The following is a 20,990-nucleotide window of genomic DNA, read 5'->3' as shown; positions in this document are numbered from 1 at the left end:
CCAAACACCTCATTTATCAATCCAGATTGAGTAATTGGCTGTTAGTATACAGCATACTGTACCTTGCAACAGAATGACTGATGTGGGATTTCACAGTCAAGAAGAAGGGGGATAACTGGGCTCTGTAAACAGGGTTTCTTCAGACAGCACCTACTGAGCAGAGCACTAACAGACATTCAACACAGATCTGACAATCTTCTCCACCAGGAAAATAACAGGTACAGGTGCTCTTCATTATGACGATATTCTGCTTCTCGGGTAACTTGCTCCCCTTTGTTGTGATGAAAAGGCACACCTCTGTCACCAACAAGCCTTAATTAACTCTTCATGGTCCTAGACAAGGAGAAAGAGGGCATGTTAGTGATGGGGGTACACTCTACTCTAGGGAGTCCTCTCTGCTGATTGATGGGTCAGCACCTAGTACCCTCTCCCCTTTGTTGTGAAGGATGGCGGTAATTGGTACCCAGGTGTGTGAGAGTTAGCCAGAAAGTTTGGAGGTTGGCAGGGAGGAGCATCAGCAGGATATCAGAGGAGCTCTGGATATCACACTGAGTCCTTGCAGTTATGTATCTGCAAACTGAGAATGTGACCAATTTCTCCTGAATCCTTTTGTAAATGATTGGTGCAGAAAGAATGTGTTTCTTTTTGGGGTTGTTGCAGGGTGAGGCTACTAGGCTCAAGGGGTGAGTAAGGAGGTATGCCAGATGAGTTTTGGTAAGTCATGCTTTCTTATATTGTATCAGTTTCTTTGTTTGGGGGCATGTTCCGTGGGTTGTGTTTTAGCCTCTCCAAACTTCCAGGCTCCATTAACGCAACATCTTGCATTTTAGAAAGCGTGAGCTAGAGCAAGGCTGTGCGTAGTTAATAATATTGATAGATCTTGCAGTTCTAGTAACAGAGGAAAGTTGTAGCTCAATATAATACTTACCCTTTTTTGCAGGGGGTCTCCGGTGGCTTCCAGGTCACCATATCCAGTTACATATAAATAAAAGAAGTTTAGCTGAGAATTGAGGATGCTCATTTATTTTGAGTCCAACCACAATCTATAATAATGCATGTTGTGAAGGTCATAAATGTACAGACCCCTTCGTCTGACTTCTGGAAATCCAGATTCTTTAAGGGAAAGTTCAGCATCATATGCAGCCTTAGAAATTAATTCTGAAACAAGCTAAATAAGTGGCTAATTCCAAGAAAAATTGATTTATCTCTGGAAGATGTTGCTGAGGGCATTTGAGATCAAGTGTTAATTTGACTCTCTGGAACTAGCTTGTCTATTATTAGCTCACTCCTGTAGAGAGGACATCCTGGAAATTCCTGCTGTCAGGCTGTGATATCACAGACATCACATTGAAATTATTTCAGACTTGACAGAAGTAAAATATAAAAATTAAATCAACTTTCTGAATTCTTTGAAACGAAACATGTTTAGGAATCCATGGCTAGATCCACAGTTGGCATAAATCAGTGCAACTCCAGTGCGGTCAACAGAACTATGCTGCTTCACACGAGCTGGAGTGTGTCCTCACAACCAGCTGAGCAAAAACTTCTAGTGGAACAGTAAACCCTGAAAAATGTTTTCTGCCCAACAATAAACAGATCCAGTCATTATGTACTTAGCATGATTTACAGCTTCACACTCAGCTCACTGGGGCAGAAATGTCCATTCCCTGTTGTTTGCTGGGATAGGAGACTTCATTCCTTTTTTGAAACATGAGTGGTTTTAAATTTAATTTCTCCAATGTTGTCCCTCATTGTATCATCCATGTCTGTGTGTTTGTTCCCAGTGTCGCCAGTTAGCATGATAAGATTAGTCCACTTATTACACCTAGTCATCTATCACATTTCCTTGCTCAGAACTCAGATCAATGTAAATCGTTTGCACCATGCTTTGGATAAGATCTTTATGTATGAGAAATACGAACACCATTGAGAGAAGCTGGAATGAATCAAGCAGGAAAACTACCCCAGTATCATCAAGCAGAGGGAGTAAACTGCTGTGGTCCAGTTATCCATGTGGTCAATACAATCTATACTTAGACTGTGCAAGATACAAGGCCAGATCCTCAGCTGTAGTAAATAGATGTAACTCCATTCAAGACCTCAGAACTGTATTGATTTCTAGTAGCTGAGAACTTGGCCCACAGCGAGCAATAGAGAAGGGCAATGGGAATGGTTTGCCCCTGATTTTCTCTTTGTCTCACACAAACTCTTCTGGCACTTTTATTCAATAGTGCTGCATGACAGGGCCAATTTCTTGTATGTGTCACCTCTCCTGGCTAGTTTGTGCCGATAGTGTTATGCTGCATCAGATATTACATGTTACAGGAGAAGTTGTCAGATCTTCCCCTCCTTCCCACCCTAGATAGTACTGACACTCTTGTCCCCCATGACCATTAGCAGGTGAACTATCTAGAGGGGCAAGAGAGTTGCTTCCTCCTTATCAAGTGCAGATTGGAAACAAAGAAAATCCTGAACCTGAATGCATGACACTGGACAGAATGGGAACCATTTTACCACTTCCTGAACTGTGGAGCCAGAGAAGAAACAGGTGGCAAAAATAATCTAAAATATTAAAATATTCTCCAGGAGGGGGGCTGCAAACCACCATTAGATGTCACTAACTACCCCATGGTCTACCAGCCTGCTTGTGGTACTGACGGTGAATGTTTGGTAGAGCTACCAGGCAAGAGCAGAAATGTATGACTAATTATGAGTAATAAAAATAGTCTGAGAGCTGATCCTCCATGAAGGACTTACTTCCCCAACATGTGGCCAGCAACCATATGGAATATCTATTGGTAGTTTAGGGTGGGTTGATATGTGTGAGTGGGTGCAGGATTCAGCAATTGCTGTGACGTTAACGAGCTTTGGACCAGAACAGAAAATGAGGCTTTTTCAAATTTATCATAGGTTATTTCCAACCCAACTGATGAAGCCTCTGCCCTGAGCTGTGCATCAGTTGAGAGCAGGGAGACAAGGAGGCTTCATTTTCCATTCCCTGCTCCTTGTGGAGTCACTTAGGTCAATACAAAGTATGGGTGGAATGCTGCAATTTTGACTTGGTAGCATTTCCCACCCACTTTGCACAGGGCTGCATGCATATGAGGTGCAGGGCAATGGAGAATCAGGCCAGGAAGAGGTACCAATGGGAAAATTAACCTTTTAAAAATGAGTGGACGGGCTGTTAAATGCAAGGAGTCACATGCCAGCGCTTTTCAGACGTATTACTGAAAAGTGTTAATAGAGCTTGGGTAAAACTTTCAAAAACATCTTAGCGATGTAGGAAGTCCCACTGACTTTCAAGGAAATTTAAATATCTAAATCACTTTTGAAAAATAGGATGTATGCTCCTATGACACCTACGTGCTTTTTAAAAATATTACCCCTTGACTAATTTTATTTTGGAATAAGATCTTGAAAAGCTCATTGTAACATATTTCCCCAATAAGCCATTGCTGATGCTATTTTCTAAAAAAAATTTAATCACTGCTGATGCTATTGTGTTGATGGCTGCTGGTGTTTATTATCTTGTTGGAAAATGATAGCTGTAGTGACCTTGGGTTTGGGGAAACCTCAGTGTCAGGCAGATTGTATCTGTCTTTAGCAGAAATTGAGCAGTAGTACAAAAGATTTAGGGGAGACTTCCAGAGAAACAAAGGGAAGTCAGGTGCCCAGCTCCCACTGAAAGTCAATGTTCGTTGTGTCTAACTCCCATTTGTGCCTTTGGAAATCTCCCCTCTAAATATTAAGCCATGATACTGAATAAGGCTTATGATATTACCAAAATTAGATGGGCCTAATGGCAGGAGGATAAAGGGAGTGCACTATCAAGCCTCTATGTTGAGATTTTTCAGTTGAATTCTATAAAAATATTTGCGTTTTTTGTGGGGTGAGAAGAAAAGTGAGCTGTTTTAATCTAAAATAAAGATTGCCTTTTTGAAAAAGCCCAGTACAACTGTAATAGAGAATTTTTAAAATCAGTCTGTAGAACTCTGTAGCAAAGATATTATCTAACTGATCTGTGGACTGGTAAAAGAGTCTCTAAAACGGTTCTCATTCTAATTCTGTAGGTTTTTAGTCCAATTTCTATAGAACCCTATTAATTTTATCCTTATTAAATTGTATTCTTTAACTTGACTCTTCCATAAGGGTTCTACCCTCCAATACACATGCACAATTCTCATCAAAGTCCAGCTGCATACCTGAGGGCAAAACATGGCCCATCAGCATCTGTTGGTTAGTTTACTGGAAAACTTGAGATGTTTGCCTTCGAAGACTATGCACTCAGATCGTCTCTCTTTCTCTCTCTCTCTCTCTCTCTGCTTCTCTTGTAGAGCAAGGTGTGTGAAAACTGGCTACAAACATGAGGAACCATGCTACAGAGTCTGAGGATGAATGAAAGCTGCCCATTTGCTTTCACTTTCCACAAGCAGATCACTGCACAAGGACACTTCTCTGCTTTTTCCAGACTGATGGCATCCCTGTCTTTTAATTTGCTCGTTCAATAAAGTCAACGAAGCAAAATCCTTTGTCCTTTCACATGCAGAGAGAAGGAATGTGATCTTTGATGTCTCACGCAAGCTCTTTCCAGATTATAGAAAAAGCATTAATGAGTAGAGCTGGTCAAGCAATTATTTTCTTTTAACTCTTTATGTCAAAAAACTGAAAACCTAAAGACTCTTGTGCATTCCTCTTGTGTGTTGCAGATTATGCTTGGTCTCAGACTGGGGCTGGTATCCCTTCAGTGGCAGGGCCTCTCTTGATGAAACTGTGGAGCCAAAGACAGAAGATGCATTTTCCAATTCTCCTGACATCTGCTGCATCTGTCACAGTCCTAGCTATGAGGCAGCTTCTGTTAAACCAGGCTAGTAATCCTTATCCCTCACCAATTCCCAGGATGAACCTGGTGCACCTTACTATTCACAGACACCCTCTTGCTACTTTCTGTCTCTTGTAAGGTTTTCCTCCTCTCACCCCAGCCTAAAGGTAGCTTTATTATTGTGTTAGCTATAGTCACATAATAGCTTGCCTTTAAGAGGTTCTGAAGGACTTGGGCTCTTCCAACCCTTGGAATGAAGTCTATTTGGCCAGACAGATTGCATTTCAAAAGAGGAAAATCTGGGCCATTCCTTGTTTTCTTTATAGCACTATTGAAGAAATTTATCTACAATCTGAGAAATGTTTCCAGAACTTCCTAGCCATAAATAATTTTAGCCTTCTCAACCACTGAAGATTTTGGACCTCGGAACTCCCTGATCTGTTTGCACAAAAAGGTGTAGACTTCAGCTACCAAGATAAATGAAGATAACCAGGAGCCTTCCTGTACGTGGCAGGGGTAAAGGGTCTCAGGAATCAGAGTGTGACCGCTGTCAGAACACGATGCTGAATGAATCTCACATGCGTATGCAAGAGCTCTTTGGAGTCACTAGTTCAAATAAACATATGGCCAGCTCCTGAGCTCATATAAATCAGTGTTACTCCAATTAAGTAAATGGAGCTATGCTGGTTTGTGCCAATTGAGAAGCTATTCCATGGTACATAGGTGCACAACACTTTCCCGATGGCAGAGTTCTGCTCGTGGCTTTTATATTAGCACAACTCTACCAACTCCACTCACCGCCTGCATTTCCTATGAGTGGCTTTCCTTTAATGTAGAACAACATGAAGCACAGGTAGATGGAGAAGTGTGATGGAATCAGATATGAAATCCCTCTCCCACTGGAAAGCCTCAGAGATGTTGTAAAATGGCTCAAAGAACAGATTGTAAGAGGAATACAATTCTAGTTTTATTTTTTCCCTCAGTATCAGGTGTTTCAGAGAATCTTCCACCTCAGGGAATGGGGAGAGCAGGAGACATGCTGGTGGACAGGAGGGATTGGGAGGAGTGGGGTGTTGCTGTTAGTGTAGCTCTTCTTAACTATGGCAGTTCATGGCTGATCTATGGTCAAAAAGGGGCCACATATTGTAAATTAGAGTAGCCCCATAGGTGTTCTAACTTCTGCCAGGGCTAGTGTAGCATCATACTCAGGAAACTGTATGTGGGTCCCTCACCTCTCTAGCTCCTCACCAAGAATAACTTGGCACAGGAGAGAATCTGGCCCTTTATGTGTAAAAACAACTCCATTGAGTTCCATGGGCATAAGACTGCTGTGGTGGCATGGAGAATGAGGCCCTTGATAAAATACGGAAAGGTTTTTCTCTTCAGCAGGACTAACTACACAAATCAACTGCAAAGTTTCCAGGCCAAGCCATGCTGGGGCTGTTATGAATCAAATTAAAGTTAGCAACATTTTCAACAGGTCAGTTTTCAAAATATCTTAATTTTGATTCATTTTTTTTTTTTTTATTATTTTAACCAAAATTACAAGGAAAACTCTACCCCAGGATGTGCTCTTCGTGCAATATTTCAAGATCAGATTCCTTTTTTGAGAAGGGACAGTCAAAAATCAAGCTTTTAGTGGGAATCTAGCTTCAACCCAGTGTTGCTTCATAACAAACAGGAAGGGCTTCATGGGAGGCCATAAATCCCCCTTTAAAAAAAAATAAAAACAAAGAATTGTATGGAATTTACTTTATTGAACAAAGAAACTGAGAGAGAGTGATGCCATCTGCAACTTCTATATAGAAGAACAACTGGAGAATGTGTCTCTACACAGAGATGTTCTTATGGAAATGCAGAGCAAGACATCCACTTTTATGCCTTCTTTTTCTCATGGCATGGTCCAGGTTGTTTTAAGCCAAGTTTTCCACATGCTACCCTAAAAGAGACAGACAGACAAAGATGAAAGTAGACAAAAAGATTTCAGGGGCATAGTCTTGGAGGGAAAACCTTCTCTAACATTTCCCACTAAACATGCAAATAACAGTAGTAATTCACATGGGATAGATCAGATTCTGCCCTCATATATGCAGACTGACATTAAGAGGAGTTGTGAAATGCATATGGGCTGGAAGAAGTTACATTGATTAAAAAATGCACTCTTTCCCCAACACTACCACTTTCCCAAAGCAAACACATCCTATGTAGGAAACCATCATCTCAGCGTGGGTAGGCCATGGTCTGTCTTTGTGTTTATGTATTGGACTGCTCCAAGCATATTGTGGTAGCTAAGCTAATAATAATAATAACTTTTACTTTCAATTTGCATTTTTAGAGAGCAACATTAGAAGCATCCATTCCTGTTTAATATTGATCCTTTATAAGAAAACACTACTATAATTTAATAGGCAAAGGCACTACAGCTAACACTAGGCATACTTCACTATTTGGGTGAGACTATTACTTAGGATTTGGTGAAGTGATGCCTTATAAGGGCTCTGTTTTAAGCATGTTGGTTGACTCCAGTGTTACTCTCTAAAATGCAAATTGTAAGTAAAACTTACTCTGAAACTATTAAAGAGTTGCCATTTGCTTTCTCTGCGATACTGGACTCCATTTTAAGAAACTGAACTAGTAGATGCAGATGTCAAGATATGGAAATTTAGTCTGCTGAGTGATAATAAGTATTGAACTAAACTTCAATTGGGCTGCAATAATGGGCTCGAAATCTCATGAGAAGATGTCGTCTTCAGCTCCTAGGAGAGCTGAAAAAAATCAGCCTCTGTCATGCTCCTTCAGCATTTTTGCTTTCAAGTAGACTAGGAAGGCAGAGATGGTAAAAACCAAAAATGTGAAGAAAAACAAACTTTCCCATTAAACTGATTGAAAGTTTTCACAGGAAAAACATTTTCCAATGAGAACAACTTTTTTTTCTTTTTCATAGAAAGTCATCTTTGCAGATTTGTAAATTATTCATTAAAAATCCCACGTTTTTCAATTAAAAATAGATATTTTTTTCTGTGAAAGTGTTCCAAAAGCTATGTAAAAAATTTCCTACTGGCTATTACTCCGACTTTCAAAAAGTTTGATTCAGTTTTTGTGGAGGTTTGGAACACTGCTTATTGTCTGGTGAAACATTAGAGAAAGAGCTGATATCTTCTACCATTGAATTAGGAATTTTATGAGAATAGAAAAACATATTACCCCTGAAATTACTCTGGCCTGTCAACTTCACTGTAGAGCTTCTGCCTAGAACCTCCTCCAACCCACATATCTGACTTTCTGCATTTTAAAAGAAAACAGTGGGAACAACCTCACTCTAACGCTGGACAATAACCCAACACACATTTTCAATAGAAAAGCTCTTGATGTTTTTTTGAATCCCCCTCAAAAAAATTCAAAATAAATTCTTGACAAAAAATTGTTTTCACCAAATACTATTTTTTTGGGGGGGGAATCATCTTCCAACCAGCTCTATCTCTGTCTGATGGTATTCAGTTAGGTTTGCTCACTCCCAGTGCAAAGATATTTCCATCCTGAGTTAAGAAGAAAAATGTTAACATTTAATATTTTCATATGAACAATTTTGTTCTATTAGTTGAGCTCTTTTAAAGCCACAAGGTAACTAATTACAGTATCTGGGCTCCCACGCTTCCGGGTCGCTAATAAAATTGCTTTTCAACAAGGTGATACCCCATTGTAAATTTTAAGAAAGCAACTGGCCAGATTCTGACCAATTTTTACCATTGTGAGTTCAGAGACACTCCATTGAAGTCAGGAGACACACTGTGGAGTTACACAATTAATTATGAATCCTTCTACTCATATAGTGCCATATACACTGGTGTAACTAAGGTTAGAGTCTGACCCAGTGAACCAGATGAGGGAAGGTTCAAAAGCAGGAAACTCAAAACTCAGGATCATAGGAGATTTTCCTTTATTATTCCTAAGCAAGACAAGTCTGTTCTGCTACTACTTTTTAGTAACACATTTGAAGTGTTGGACTCTGGTTCCTTATATTCAGCAAGATCCTCACTTATTAAAAGAGTGTCTGATCCTTGTTGATTCTTTTCTGATTATCCCATCCCTCCAAACATTTCTAATATGAAGCTGTTTGAAGAAACCCCAGTGATCAGAATGAAAGCTACCTTGCAATGAATTTGAATCAATTTGGCTTTGTTCCAGGACAGTTTTTCATTGTAAAAGCAATTGCAGAGTAAGTCAAAAAACAAACAAAAAAGTAACCCTAGAAGGAGATGAGTAAATGGAGGGGTGTTGCTTCTCTGGGAGGAAAACCCTTCTGGAAAAGATGGATAGATTAGCTCTGGGTGTTGTTTCTATTACTCTGCACAAGTAGTTTATTTCAGGACTCACCTCATGGCTCTGCCAAAGTAACAGTAGTTTCTGTAAGTTCTCCCATCAGTGGCACAGACAGGTGCATAGGCTGTGGGGCACGGGATAGGATCATCCTTTGGGTTATACTCACATTTTTTCTGCAAATATAACAATACAACATTTTAATGCCAAATACCATCTTTTCCTCTTATTGCTCTACGAGCCACAGGCGTGCCAGTTCTCCGCTTTCTGCCTCTAACACTAATCTTACCAGGTCCCCCAGCTATACTGTCAGTCTAACTTGAATTGTGAGTTCTTTGAGACAGGGGCTCTTGTCTTCCTCTTGATTGTATAGTGCTGAGCACATTGTCAGTGCCCAATAAATAATAGTAATGTCACGGGGAAGTTTGTAAAATCAAACATCAGAAGTAAGGCCCATTTCCCCAATCACCACCAGCAGAGCCAGGCCCAAGAACAGAAGAACAACTCATGAACCAGTCCAAGCTGAGTGTGTATTTGGAAGGCTGAGATAGTGTTATTTTTGTGAAGAAATTCAGGTTCTCGAAGATGCATGTAGCTGGGTTTTAAAGGGTTAAATACTGAGTCTCTTCCCACATCCCTCAAATTGGCAGCTCTCTGTTGGACCACCAGCTGAGAGAGGAGCTGAGGTGCCAAAACTGTAAAAGGGGATTTTTCAGTTACAAAGGTTAAAAATCTGAAAGAGCATATAGGCAGGAGAAGCCCGATTCAACCTTTAATCCTAGTCACCAGCTGGAGACCTCTCTTGTAACTAGGGATGGAGAGTTAGTTCAACCAGAATAAGAACCAGGCCAGACCTCAATCTAATCCCTCATCCATACTGACTCAATCCTTTAGTAAGACTTGTGTCGTTCCAATTAGTGACATGCTCCTCTTAGCCCCATACCTAAGTGAATATAGAGTTGTGGGGCAGAAGTTTGTACAGAGGGAGGCAGTGTAGCTGGGCATCAGTCTGAAAAATATTTTGCAAATTTGCTGGGGTCCTACTGGGAAGGGAGTTGTAAGAAGTGTTATATGGTTGTAGGATGATAAGTTCTTGAAAGTTTGGAGGATTGGGAGTTTGATGGGGAATTTGTGTTGAAAGAGAGACGCTATGGGTCCTTTTGGGGGAATTGTGTCAAATGGACAGTAGTCTTTCAAGGGACAAAAGGGAGGAACTCCACATAAGCTTCTGGCAGTAAGTAGGGGTGACCCAAGAAAAAAAGAGAGAGGTGGGGCTATCAGGGAAGCTGCTGGGAATGGGAGAGTACTTTTGAAACAGATGAATATCCTGAATATTTTATGCTTATGGAAAGTATACTGAAGGGAGGGACACAAGAAATAATCTTGCCCATTGCTTCTTAAAGTCCATAGGAGAGGGCACTGGTCTGGGAGTCAGGAGACATGGGTTCTAGTCCTAGTTCCACCCCTGGCTAGCTGTATGCCTGCAAATCACTTCATTTCTCTGTGTCTTAAAGTCCATTTCATTCAAAACCCCAAAGCTGTAGAATAAGGGATATAAATGGCCCCCAATATGTCCCATCTCTACATATTAAGGTTAAAGATTTCACCCTATCCTATCTTACATATACCTAGGAAAGGAAAAGTCACTATTATGGCTGTTTCGATTTATCTGCTGTTGATGGAGATGCAGAAGAGAGGCTCTCATAGCTTTCTGTCTAATTTATAACATGAACTGGCTGCCCCATACTGGCAATAACTGGTCATCTGACTCAGTAAACAGAAGAAGTTAGCCCCCAGTATCCAGAATCATCTGTAGTGGGAAAAGAGTCTTCCTAATGAGATATATAGACAAATAGTGGTTTGAAATTTCAAACTCTCTCCTTGATATTTTCCTCATCACTTCCCTCCCCTGTAGATTTTTGAGTCTCAAACAATCCATCCGGAGATTGCATCATGTCAAATGGTGCACGGAAAACAATGGTTTGACCACGTACACCCAGTGTAACTGAATCCCAGGGAATTATTCTCTTATCTTATTGGCACTGAGGTAGTCCCTTTTTGATGATCCTAGCCTGCTCATTAGCTCTTCTGGAGGGAGGAAATGATTCCAACACAGAGCTCTTGACCACATAGTGCTTACAAAGTTTCTCTTGAGACAAGGGAACATGAAGGCTCAATAACAATAAGAGCTGGACTCACTTTGCCATCATGACTGGAAACATCTGGAATAAAAACACAGACATAACAGATAAAAATGAAGGAAACGAGAGAAATTAAATGTAAAACATCTGTCTGTCGTAGAAAAACTGAAATGCCAGCTTTCTAACCCAGCAAACACCAGGGAGAGCAAATTCCCTGCACTAATATGTCACGTTAATGAATAATGGCTGCATTTAACAGAGCGTGTTTTTCTGGGTGCGGCGCTCCATAAAACATTACATTCCTAGCAGAATGTGCAGAAAAAAATAATAGTTACGAAATATTGTGTAGATCTTGATTACTTGGATTATTTACTGAGTGAGAATATTTAAAATGGATGTTTGCCACTGGTATAGTCTGCGCCATCACAGCAAGTGGAGCAGGAACCGCAGTGATGCCCTTTTCAGGAGAATGTCTTCAGACTCACCCCTAAAGCATAGAAACAGCCACACTAAATCTATATTACCCTCTGCTTTATAGGCCATCTAAAGCCCACTGAAATCAATGAGAGGCTTTCCATTGACTTTAGTGGACTTTGGCTCTGGTAAAAAGGACGCAAGGAGAAGATGGGCATATTCTATGCTAAGAGACACATAAATGCAAAAACTCACTGTGGTGCCCAAGATTAATAGCCTGCTGAGGTTACCAAGTCTGGACATATTGTCAAACAATGGCAGCTATCTCAACAAGGTGAAAGAGAAGCCTAAGTCTGAGGGGCTAATATATATGCATGAAGGACTCTAGGGTGGCGTGCACTCCCACAACCAATGTATCCTCCTTCTCCTTGCTATCTGAGGCCAGGACATGATTAATTAATGATTGCAGGTGGCAGAGAATTGTGCCACCACTTTCACTGCAGGGGTTAGTAAAAGTTACTCACCTGGGTAGCAGAAAACTGCCAGAGTCAGGAGAAGAACGACACCTGTCATCTCCATGGTGGAGATAGCTGCTGTATCTCTGGTTGAGTCTCTGCTTAGTGGATTTCTCTGAATAAATTCCATGAGTTAAGCTCACATATATATAGATATAGCTGCAGGGGTCCAGATTCTTCAGTTTGATTATGAAATCACCCTCATGGCTTGGTACTGTTAATGGAAACCAGAAAGTTTTTGAGGAGCAGTCCCCAACACTCAGGAATGCTCTTTATCAATATGATTTCCAGAAAAGCAGGATGAGCATGAGTCACATTCTTGATCTTTGCCCAATGAATCTTGTTAACAAGATGTATTGTACAATCAGTAATCAACACTTCAGCCCAATCTGAATATTTTCATGGAGGTACATAGCTTTCAAAAGGAGGAGCTCTACAGAGAGGATGGCAATTTCTCAACATCTTTACATCTTTACTGAGTTCCAGTGTCATGTACATTTCCTTGCAGTGGGGGGAGAAGGTCTACTCACTGGATTGAGCTATGTTCTGATGGATTTATTGAAAATAATTTCATCATGAGAAAGTCATGGTTACAAAAGCAATGCATTGGTATGACATTTATTTTCAAATAAAAATAGGATTTGGGTCAGCGCTGGTGTATGGATGAAGTACAAAGCAGCAATTCTCTTGTATCAGTGAATTATATATCTTACAAACCAATACAACTGTTTGCGGTGTATCAGGATTTTTCAGATCATGTCAGTGAATGGATGAGCGTGTGTTTGCGGTGGATGTTTTAGTATGCTGAAGAACAGATGAGCAATGTTTGTTTAACATCCCATATGCATCTAATGGAGACTGGGGATCAACAAGTACAGTCTAATGTCACATAATGTCTAATGAATTTTTTTTCAGCTCTTCTGCCCTCTAAAAAGACATAATGAAAGTGCAGGTGAAGAATATGTTAACACGTAGCTGGATCTATCCTTGGAGACTGAATCCCTCTCATTCTTAGAAGCAGAAATGTGCAGATAAGGGAACATTACTTTTTGTAGGAAGCAGAAATACATCTTCAAGACAAAGGAGGTTTGAGGTGTAAATTAAATCTTGTAAATCCTGAGAGCATAAAGCAAAGAATGGGGAACTCCTGGAGGAGCAGGGGTGAGAGCGAAGAGTATAAGGCAGGGAACTGGAGGAGTTACTCAGCTTTTGCATGTCACAGCCCCCCTGATTCCCACTCTTAGCCCTGGTTAGGGCAGCCTTGGAAGTGCTTGTGGCAACTGGCAACAGACCTTAAGGGACCATATGCCAGTTGAGCAAAGCTGGAGTGTAATGCACGCTGGCCACCTCACCTCCTTGCCTCTCCCAATCCCCCATTGGGAGGAGGGTGCCATAGGATCCAGATACACTAGTCCTCCCCATTGTAGAGTCCCTTGTGCTGGCAGAATCACCAGGAGAGGAGTTACGGCCAGATTCTATTTCCTTGGTGCTGCAGCAATGACTAGCACAAAGAGGCCAGAGTGGGCCAGGGAATCTGCCTGTTGGCATTTTGGTATTGGCAAAGAGATCAGAAAGGTATCAGCAATTCACATAATCATCTTCATGCCTGGTTCTAAACCAGAGTGAATTTCTATGGCTGAATAATAAACTATTTGAACTGTGTCATGTAGAATGAAAAACTGACCTGTCTTTAACTGCTGGTAATGCAGTAGAGGAAAATATGCCCTTTGTCCAGAAAAGAGGGTCTAAAATGTATGGCACTGAGGCCTTTTTTGAAATTCTTTGAATAGCCAGCAAAGTTACCCCACCTCCCCAAGCTGAGGGTGAGATACTGTAAATAAGGCATCCGCCTAGGAGATCATTATAATGAAAAATCCCTCCAAGTACGCCTCGAGGCCTATAACCTAATACTATTTGCCCTTTTTGCCATTCCTCCTTAGTTATCTCTATCTGGTTACAACAAGGAACACTAGCTGGAATACTCTTGGTGGGGAAACACCTCAATCACTAAACAATAAAATAATCTGCATAAAGGTAGAGAAAGACTGTCAGTCAGAACCAGTAACGTCAATAAACCTAGCACAGGCACAGGAGAAAGACTCTCTCTGTAACAACCTGATAGCAAGAGCTAGGCCTACATTTGCGTGTGCCTTTAGTGCTCATTGAAGATGCCAGCCCTGGTTATTGCCCTTTGGGCCGTGCCGGAGCAGGATCCCTCTCACTGTTCCTTAGCCTTGACCTTGAGGCATGACCTCTAGGAGTGACAGAATAATTCAGTTCCTGTGCCACAGTCTCCTGTGCTGAGAGTGCCAATCTAGGTATCCCAATTGTTTGAGTTGTGCTGGTATGCTGGTAATTTCTGTGACGAGGACACCTGCCTTTTAGGAACTAGTTGGAGACTCATCAAACTTATTTCATAATGGTCACAGAAGAGCACATGGAAAGAAGAACTTTGGGTCATTATTGAGCTTGTCTGGATTTACACTGGGAACAAGGATATGAACAGTTCAATGAGAAACCAGGCACTGAAGGAATACACTGGGCTGTGACATAGAGAAGAGTTATATAGCACCTGAAGAACTCAGCTGTACTGCAACACACACCCAAGAACTCTACACACACAGCTGAGCTTGACTTTCAGAAGTGTTGAGCGCCCAAAACTCATACTGATTTCAGCTGGTCCTATGGGTGCTCAGACGTTCTGAAAAGTAGGGCAGAGTAATGTGACACTGTCCTTTCAACCAACCTAAAGAGTTCTAGGGACACTTCATGCCTTGGCAGTATCGTAGAATTGCTTAAAAACAACTAGAAACAATGGGAGCTAAATGTAGAGGCAAATTCAGAAGTGCATCTAATGGAGACTTAGTGTAGCTTCTATACTAAAATGGTTGGATGAAGGAGTACATTATACCTTCTTAGTCTCTTCTGTGGATTTGTCCCAATAAAATTAAGCAGATTTGTTTCCATTTTAGGTTTCTAGGCATTGTTAATGTTGTCTGACATGACCCTGGCTCAGCATCCTCACTGTCCATTGCTTGCCTCTTCAATTAATGTCATTCTGTTATATTTAGCATATCAAATCCACCTTGTCTGAATCTTCTTCATCCCCATTCTCCTGATCCCATTGTTCTCTCCCTCCGTCCAATCCTGATACATCCCTTCCCGCACCTTTCTCTTCCTCCCAACTACTTTTGTTCTGATTCTGGAGCCCAATGCCAGATCCTTCTCTATTCCCTCAGATCACAATCAGGTTCTTAGCTGATCCCCTCCATCTTGAACTTGGAAACTCCTTCTGTTCTGTCAGTTGTTCCTTATCCTACCAATTCTCCTACCACGCTCTCTTCCTTACTCCCCAGTCCAATTTCCTTACCACTGAACAGCCGAATCTTCCACTGCTGGCATTTCCAATGCATGTTAAGATGTCAGCAAATCCAGCAATCTCTGCAGGGTCAATTGTTGTCTTCCAGCCTGGCATGTTAGAGTCAGAGTTTCCCTATGGCAGAGGACCCTCCTGCATTTCAGATTATCTATGATCTGTGAGAGGTGAAGACAGCAGCTGCCCTGTACCAAATTTGAAATACAGGACCCAAACTTTGTTTTTGGTGGAAAAGGTACAAATTCACAAAAGGTGCCAAATTAAAATTCCTAAGTAATAAAGGCCACAAATACAGACCAGCAAGACTGATTGACATTACTAAGGCAACCCACACAAATACAATAGCAGATTGTTTGAAAAAGTCTAGCTCTGATAGATCATGAATGGGAAAAGTTAGATCCTGTGAGATGCATTTAAAATTTCAGCAAAGGTGCCAGGGATAAGGGGTTAGGAAAGGAAAGCATGGAGGGAACTTTGTGATCAGTAAGTAAGCTGATTATGTAAGAAGGGGAGTATGCATAAGAGGGTTGATACAGAAAAGAACAATTAGGGTGGATGTTCACCACCTCTTTTAAGAACTTTATAAAAGGATCCAGTTCATTCATTGCTAGGGCAGAGACTCAGTCCTCTTCCTATTTTATCCAAACCAGTCCCTCATCCCTAAATTTAGATAGATCGACCAATCCACGAATCTCCCTAAAAACAGTAAGAGGACTATTAGTCCAGCCAGTGCCCTGTTCCATCACCTGAGGTCCTGCATTGTCCTGCTGCTGATGATCTGTGTAATTAAAGCCTCCACGGTTTTCATTCACTAATGACCAATATTTCCAACATTCAATGGCTAAAGTTGCGTTTACCCTGTATTTAAACACCTACATCAGAGTGAGCTGACTTTCACAGATGCTGAGCACCTTCACCTTGCACTGACTTCAAGTGGAGTTGCACGTACTCCGCACCTCTGCTAATAGTAACAGATTTTAGAGCTCCAGTTTGAAAATGTTGGCCTATGGCTTGGAAAGCACTTTGAGGTCTCAGTTTTTAATCTGAGGAAGTCAAAGTGCCAAAAGCAGCAGTTAATCTGATAATGCAAGACATGCTCATGTTTCCCACAAAGCCTATTGGTGACCATCTAATCGCCAGCAGCAAGAGGAAGCCCCAAGCTTGTGACCTCTCGGGGAAACAGACCAGTCATTGTCACACACCGCTGTAAAGGTGATAACCTGCAAACCCCTATAAGTGTCAGCTGGAAAAAATGTTGAAGCAGCAAGATAATCTGGACAATCAAGTCTGTGGAATGGAGCAATGATTTAGAAACAAGGGATTGGAGGAAATGGAAAAACTGTAAGTGACATTGCCAAGCTAATGAAACAGCCTCTCACCAGATAGAGCCTAATCATTCCTGTTCCAGGCTTCAGACTCTGGAAAATTAATGGAGAGAGCCATAAATGGGCATATAATAGAAAATAAAGGAAATCACTTGGACTCAGAGGGCCTGATCCTAAAGTTTTAATATTATATATTGAAGAAGATCCCATATATCACTGGGGTATTAAATTGATGCTTCTCACAATAATAATTTTTTTTTACAGCTATCCTATATCTATAAGATAATACAAACACATAGTAAGAGACAGGCCCTGCCCCCAGGAGATTAGAGATGGAAAAAAAAGATAAATGGTGGGAGGGGAAAAGGAAGAACGGTGAAGTGACTTGCCCAGACTCACACTGTTGAGTGAAGAATGTGAGGGGTACAGGGGAGAATCATCTGTAACCACTAGAAAACCTGTTCCTCCGGAAACTGGAATTGAACCCAAGAGTCCTGAGTTTTACCATTCCTCTGCTTGCGTGTATGCCCTTTAGATACAGTCTCTAATGATATGATCGGACACTATTTTTTCCAAAAGGACCCCACACGATTCAGTGCACAGCATGGACAGGGCTCTGGGAATGAATCAGTGTTGTATAGTGAATGAGGCAGTTGTCTGGAGGATCTCAGGCTTGTTTGTCCAAAAACAAACTTGTTTGTCCAAAAAGTTGGAAGGTGTGGGGGAATGATGCAGGGAACTTCAGGAAGAGAAGAGAAGGTTTCATGGTTTAGGCAGTTGAATATTGCCATCTCTGCCACAGAGTTCCTAAGTGGTGTTAATGACACTGCTTAAACCAAACTCTTCACAGGAAGTTACTAATTGTGTGTTCCTCATTCTCTGGATGCCCAACATGAGATGCCTGGGACATAATTTGCAGAAGTACTAAGTGTTCACAACTGCAACTGGCATTGATTGAAGCTGTGCTTTGAACATGTAAAGTACCATAAAAATGCTAAGCACTCTGAAAAATCAGATCTTAAGGCACCCTAAATTAGTGGAGACTTGTGACAAGATGGCCTGAATTTCTCAGTTCCTCATCTGCAAAATGGGGATAAAATTACCACCTAAACTCATAGTGGTGTTGTGAAGATTAATGTTTGTGAAGCACTCAGATCCTATAGTGATAGTAATTCCTATGAGGCCTCTGGCCTACACCCCTGGCCTATAGAAATACCCGGGAGGAAATTAAAAATTTTCTTTTCAGAGTAAGATGTAGATTGCATGCCTTAAATAAAGCCTCAACTGTCACATTTATATGGAGAATAAAAATAAACATTGCTCTTTCATTGAATGAGGAAAAGCCCTTTAGAAAATCTATGTGATCATGTAATAAAAATTGCATAGGCAGCCTTAACTCTGGCATTTGCCAACTTCTCAGTGATTGACTTTGCAACCTAAACATTCTTTTACTATAGTTTTTTGATGTGATTATATTATCACTATACACCTGCATAGAGTTCAGTCACATTCAACACTTGAGAGTGTTTCATGCTGAATTATAACTCCTGTATAACAGGGTCTGCTCTTTTAAGGTTCTGGGTGCAGCCAGCCCTGTTCTGGAAAGGAGTTAGGCAGATGCTGGGAATCATCTGCCCCAGCTGTACAGCATTTAGTGATTGGGGCAGATGATTCCCAGCTAGGGGACGTAAAGGAGAGCCCCACGCCAGGATGGTTAGAATCAGGAGTGTGTGTGCTTTCCTGCGACTGCAGCAGATGGTTGTAAGAGGACAGAAAAGCCCTGTAGACTCCCCTAGGCTGGGGGAAGGTCTAATGCATTAAGTTATTGGAGGTCTAAGGTCCATGAAATCTTAAATGTAGAACAGCACTGTTGCTTTTTATTATTATTTTTAAAAATTAATTTTCTTTCTTTTAAGGAATATACAGCTCCCTTAGGAAAGGGCTACTGCCTGAACTGGGTGTGGCTAACTTTTTGTCCTAGTCTAGTAATTGGGTCCACAACCTGGCAACTGCATTTTGAGGCAAAATGGTAGTCTGTAATGATCAAAATAATCTGGTGATTCAACTTCCCTATCCTTTGTAGTCACAGTCTCAAATGTGTCCATTGGGTAAAATCATGACCATTATAAATCTCTGCTATCTATAAGATTGAGGGTATGACACCTGTTTTTTCCATTTTTCAGGGAATCCAGCTGAGAAAGAAGTATTCCTTAGTAGGCAAGACAGCTCCAACAAACTTTGTCTGGGTTTCAGTCTCTGTGACAAACTAGAAAGCACTTTCATAATCAAAGGGGAAACATCTGACTTCTTGAGTGTCTATATACATGTGCTCCACCTGTGGAGTTCACTGTCAGAGCATCAATTTAGCTGAGCCCTAGCAGACTCAACACAGATTAATCAACCATCTCCAACATGAAAATAATCAAGGTCTTAATGCACTGGTAAGAGATGGGGTGGTCTTATTGCCTAACCAGGATCCAGGTTATAAACGGACTCGGTTTATAACAATTCCCTTCTCAAAGGAGTTACAGAAGGGAAATTAGGGTCTGTAGTGGGCCTTAAAACAAGGGCAGGCTCTTGGGATGCAAGGACCAGTGTTCCTGAAGAGGAATGGGGAATGGAGAAGCTGAATGAAGATTGACAAAAAAATTCAACAGAAAGGACAAAGTACAATCTGACCCTTGGAAGGGGGATGCTGTTAGACATATATAGAAAAATTGGTAGACTCACTGGTAACCCATTTGGGGGGAAACTGAGACAGAGCTGCTGCAGGGCCACGCTGTTGACTTGAGGGGGTGCTCTGGAGGTGGTAACCTGGGTACCCTTTCTACCTGAGTGTGGTGTATAGATAGAACAGATGTCTATATACCTTGGCTGTACTGGCCTCCCTGTGGAACCACTGTAACAAATGTGTCCATGGGGGAAAATAATCTAGTAATGGGTATTGTTAATGTTCATTTTTTAAATATATGATGTTGGGAATGTCAGACATTTCATGCTATCTTCAGGGAACTTGGTTGAGAAAGAAGCATTCTTCTGAGATTGGGGCAGCCTCATAAATAGCCTTGTCTGGTTTTACTGTCAGTGGAAAAATTAGAAAGCCCCTCATAATCAAAGTGGAGAATCTAACTTCTTGTGTGTGTTTACATACCTGACAGCTTAATCTGTGGGGTAGATTGTGATAGCATCTGTTGAGCAGAACAGTAACAGATTGAGCCCAAACTAAACAGCCATAAGGATAACAGATGGCCTTGTGCTCCTTTCTCTGGCACTTTTTTCTGCTTCTTGTGTCAGTAACCATTGTTGCAGGTGCCTTACAGAGCCCTATGTCTGATACCTCTGTGACCCGTCCATGCCTAGGGTAGCCACCTGAAAATGCCAAGGTTAGGGCAGGCTGTAAAAGAAGAGCAGATTCTCCCAGCACTGGTGGGTGACACTGAAGTCAGACTTCCCAACCAGCCACAAACTGTGCTTCTGATTCCCCACACTGGTTATCAAGAAGCCAAAATAAAAATATACACAGCCCCCTTTACTGCATTTCAGTCTCTGGCTCCCAATCAGCCACTATGTCCAGTAAAGAGATCAGTTATTTAAAACTCTATGCCCTTTACCAAAAAGATTTCTCCTGACCCCAAAGGGTCAGCCACAGTACTAGATCAATATAAGTTTGGATCTTACCCAAAATAGCACCCTACCAGCCAATCCTTTAGTAACTAAAGCTAAAGGTTTATTATAAAAAGGAAGAAAAGTATAAGAGAAGTGTTAAAGGATTAAAGCAATCAGATACATACAATTGATTTGAAAGTCTATATATATCAGGTTTCTAGTAGAATTATGGAGTTTGCAGGCGTGTATAGTCCCTCTGGTATACATCCAGTCCTTTGTTTCACAGCTTAAGTTCAGTTGTAGATGAGTTCATCCAGAGGTAGGTGAAGACTGACTGAAGACAAAATGGATGTCGTGCAGCTGCCTTTTATGTCCTTTGGCCTTTGCCATGCTGCTTGTGGAATTGTACAGGAATAAGATGAAGTCCAGAGTCACAAGAGTAAGTCCTGGTGACTCATCAGATATATCCCTGGCTTC

At 41.3% G+C, this 20,990-nt stretch overlaps 1 protein-coding gene across 1 annotated transcript; it reads right to left on the bottom strand.

Annotated features, from left to right (window-relative positions):
• Window positions 1-6,567: 6,567 nt before the first annotated feature.
• LOC137165192 (serine protease inhibitor Kazal-type 6-like) lies at window positions 6,568-12,362 on the bottom strand. The gene is made up of 4 exons (XM_067566352.1): window positions 12,216-12,362; window positions 11,336-11,358; window positions 9,194-9,312; window positions 6,568-6,758 (listed from the first exon to the last, which is right to left on the bottom strand). Exons 1-4 carry the CDS (start codon window positions 12,334-12,336, stop codon window positions 6,695-6,697), a joined length of 327 nt encoding a protein of 108 aa, XP_067422453.1. The 5' UTR covers window positions 12,337-12,362; the 3' UTR covers window positions 6,568-6,694.
• Between the last annotated feature and the right edge of the window lie 8,628 nt (window positions 12,363-20,990).

Source organism: Emydura macquarii, unplaced genomic scaffold, assembly GCF_026122565.2.
Source record: "Emydura macquarii macquarii isolate MOO-44397 ecotype Brisbane River unplaced genomic scaffold, CSIRO-AGI_Emac_v2 contig_2768, whole genome shotgun sequence".
Classification (NCBI taxonomy): Eukaryota; Metazoa; Chordata; order Testudines; family Chelidae; genus Emydura; species Emydura macquarii.
Note: the sequence above shows the minus strand (reverse complement) of the source record. Positions and strands in the feature narration are given on the sequence as shown.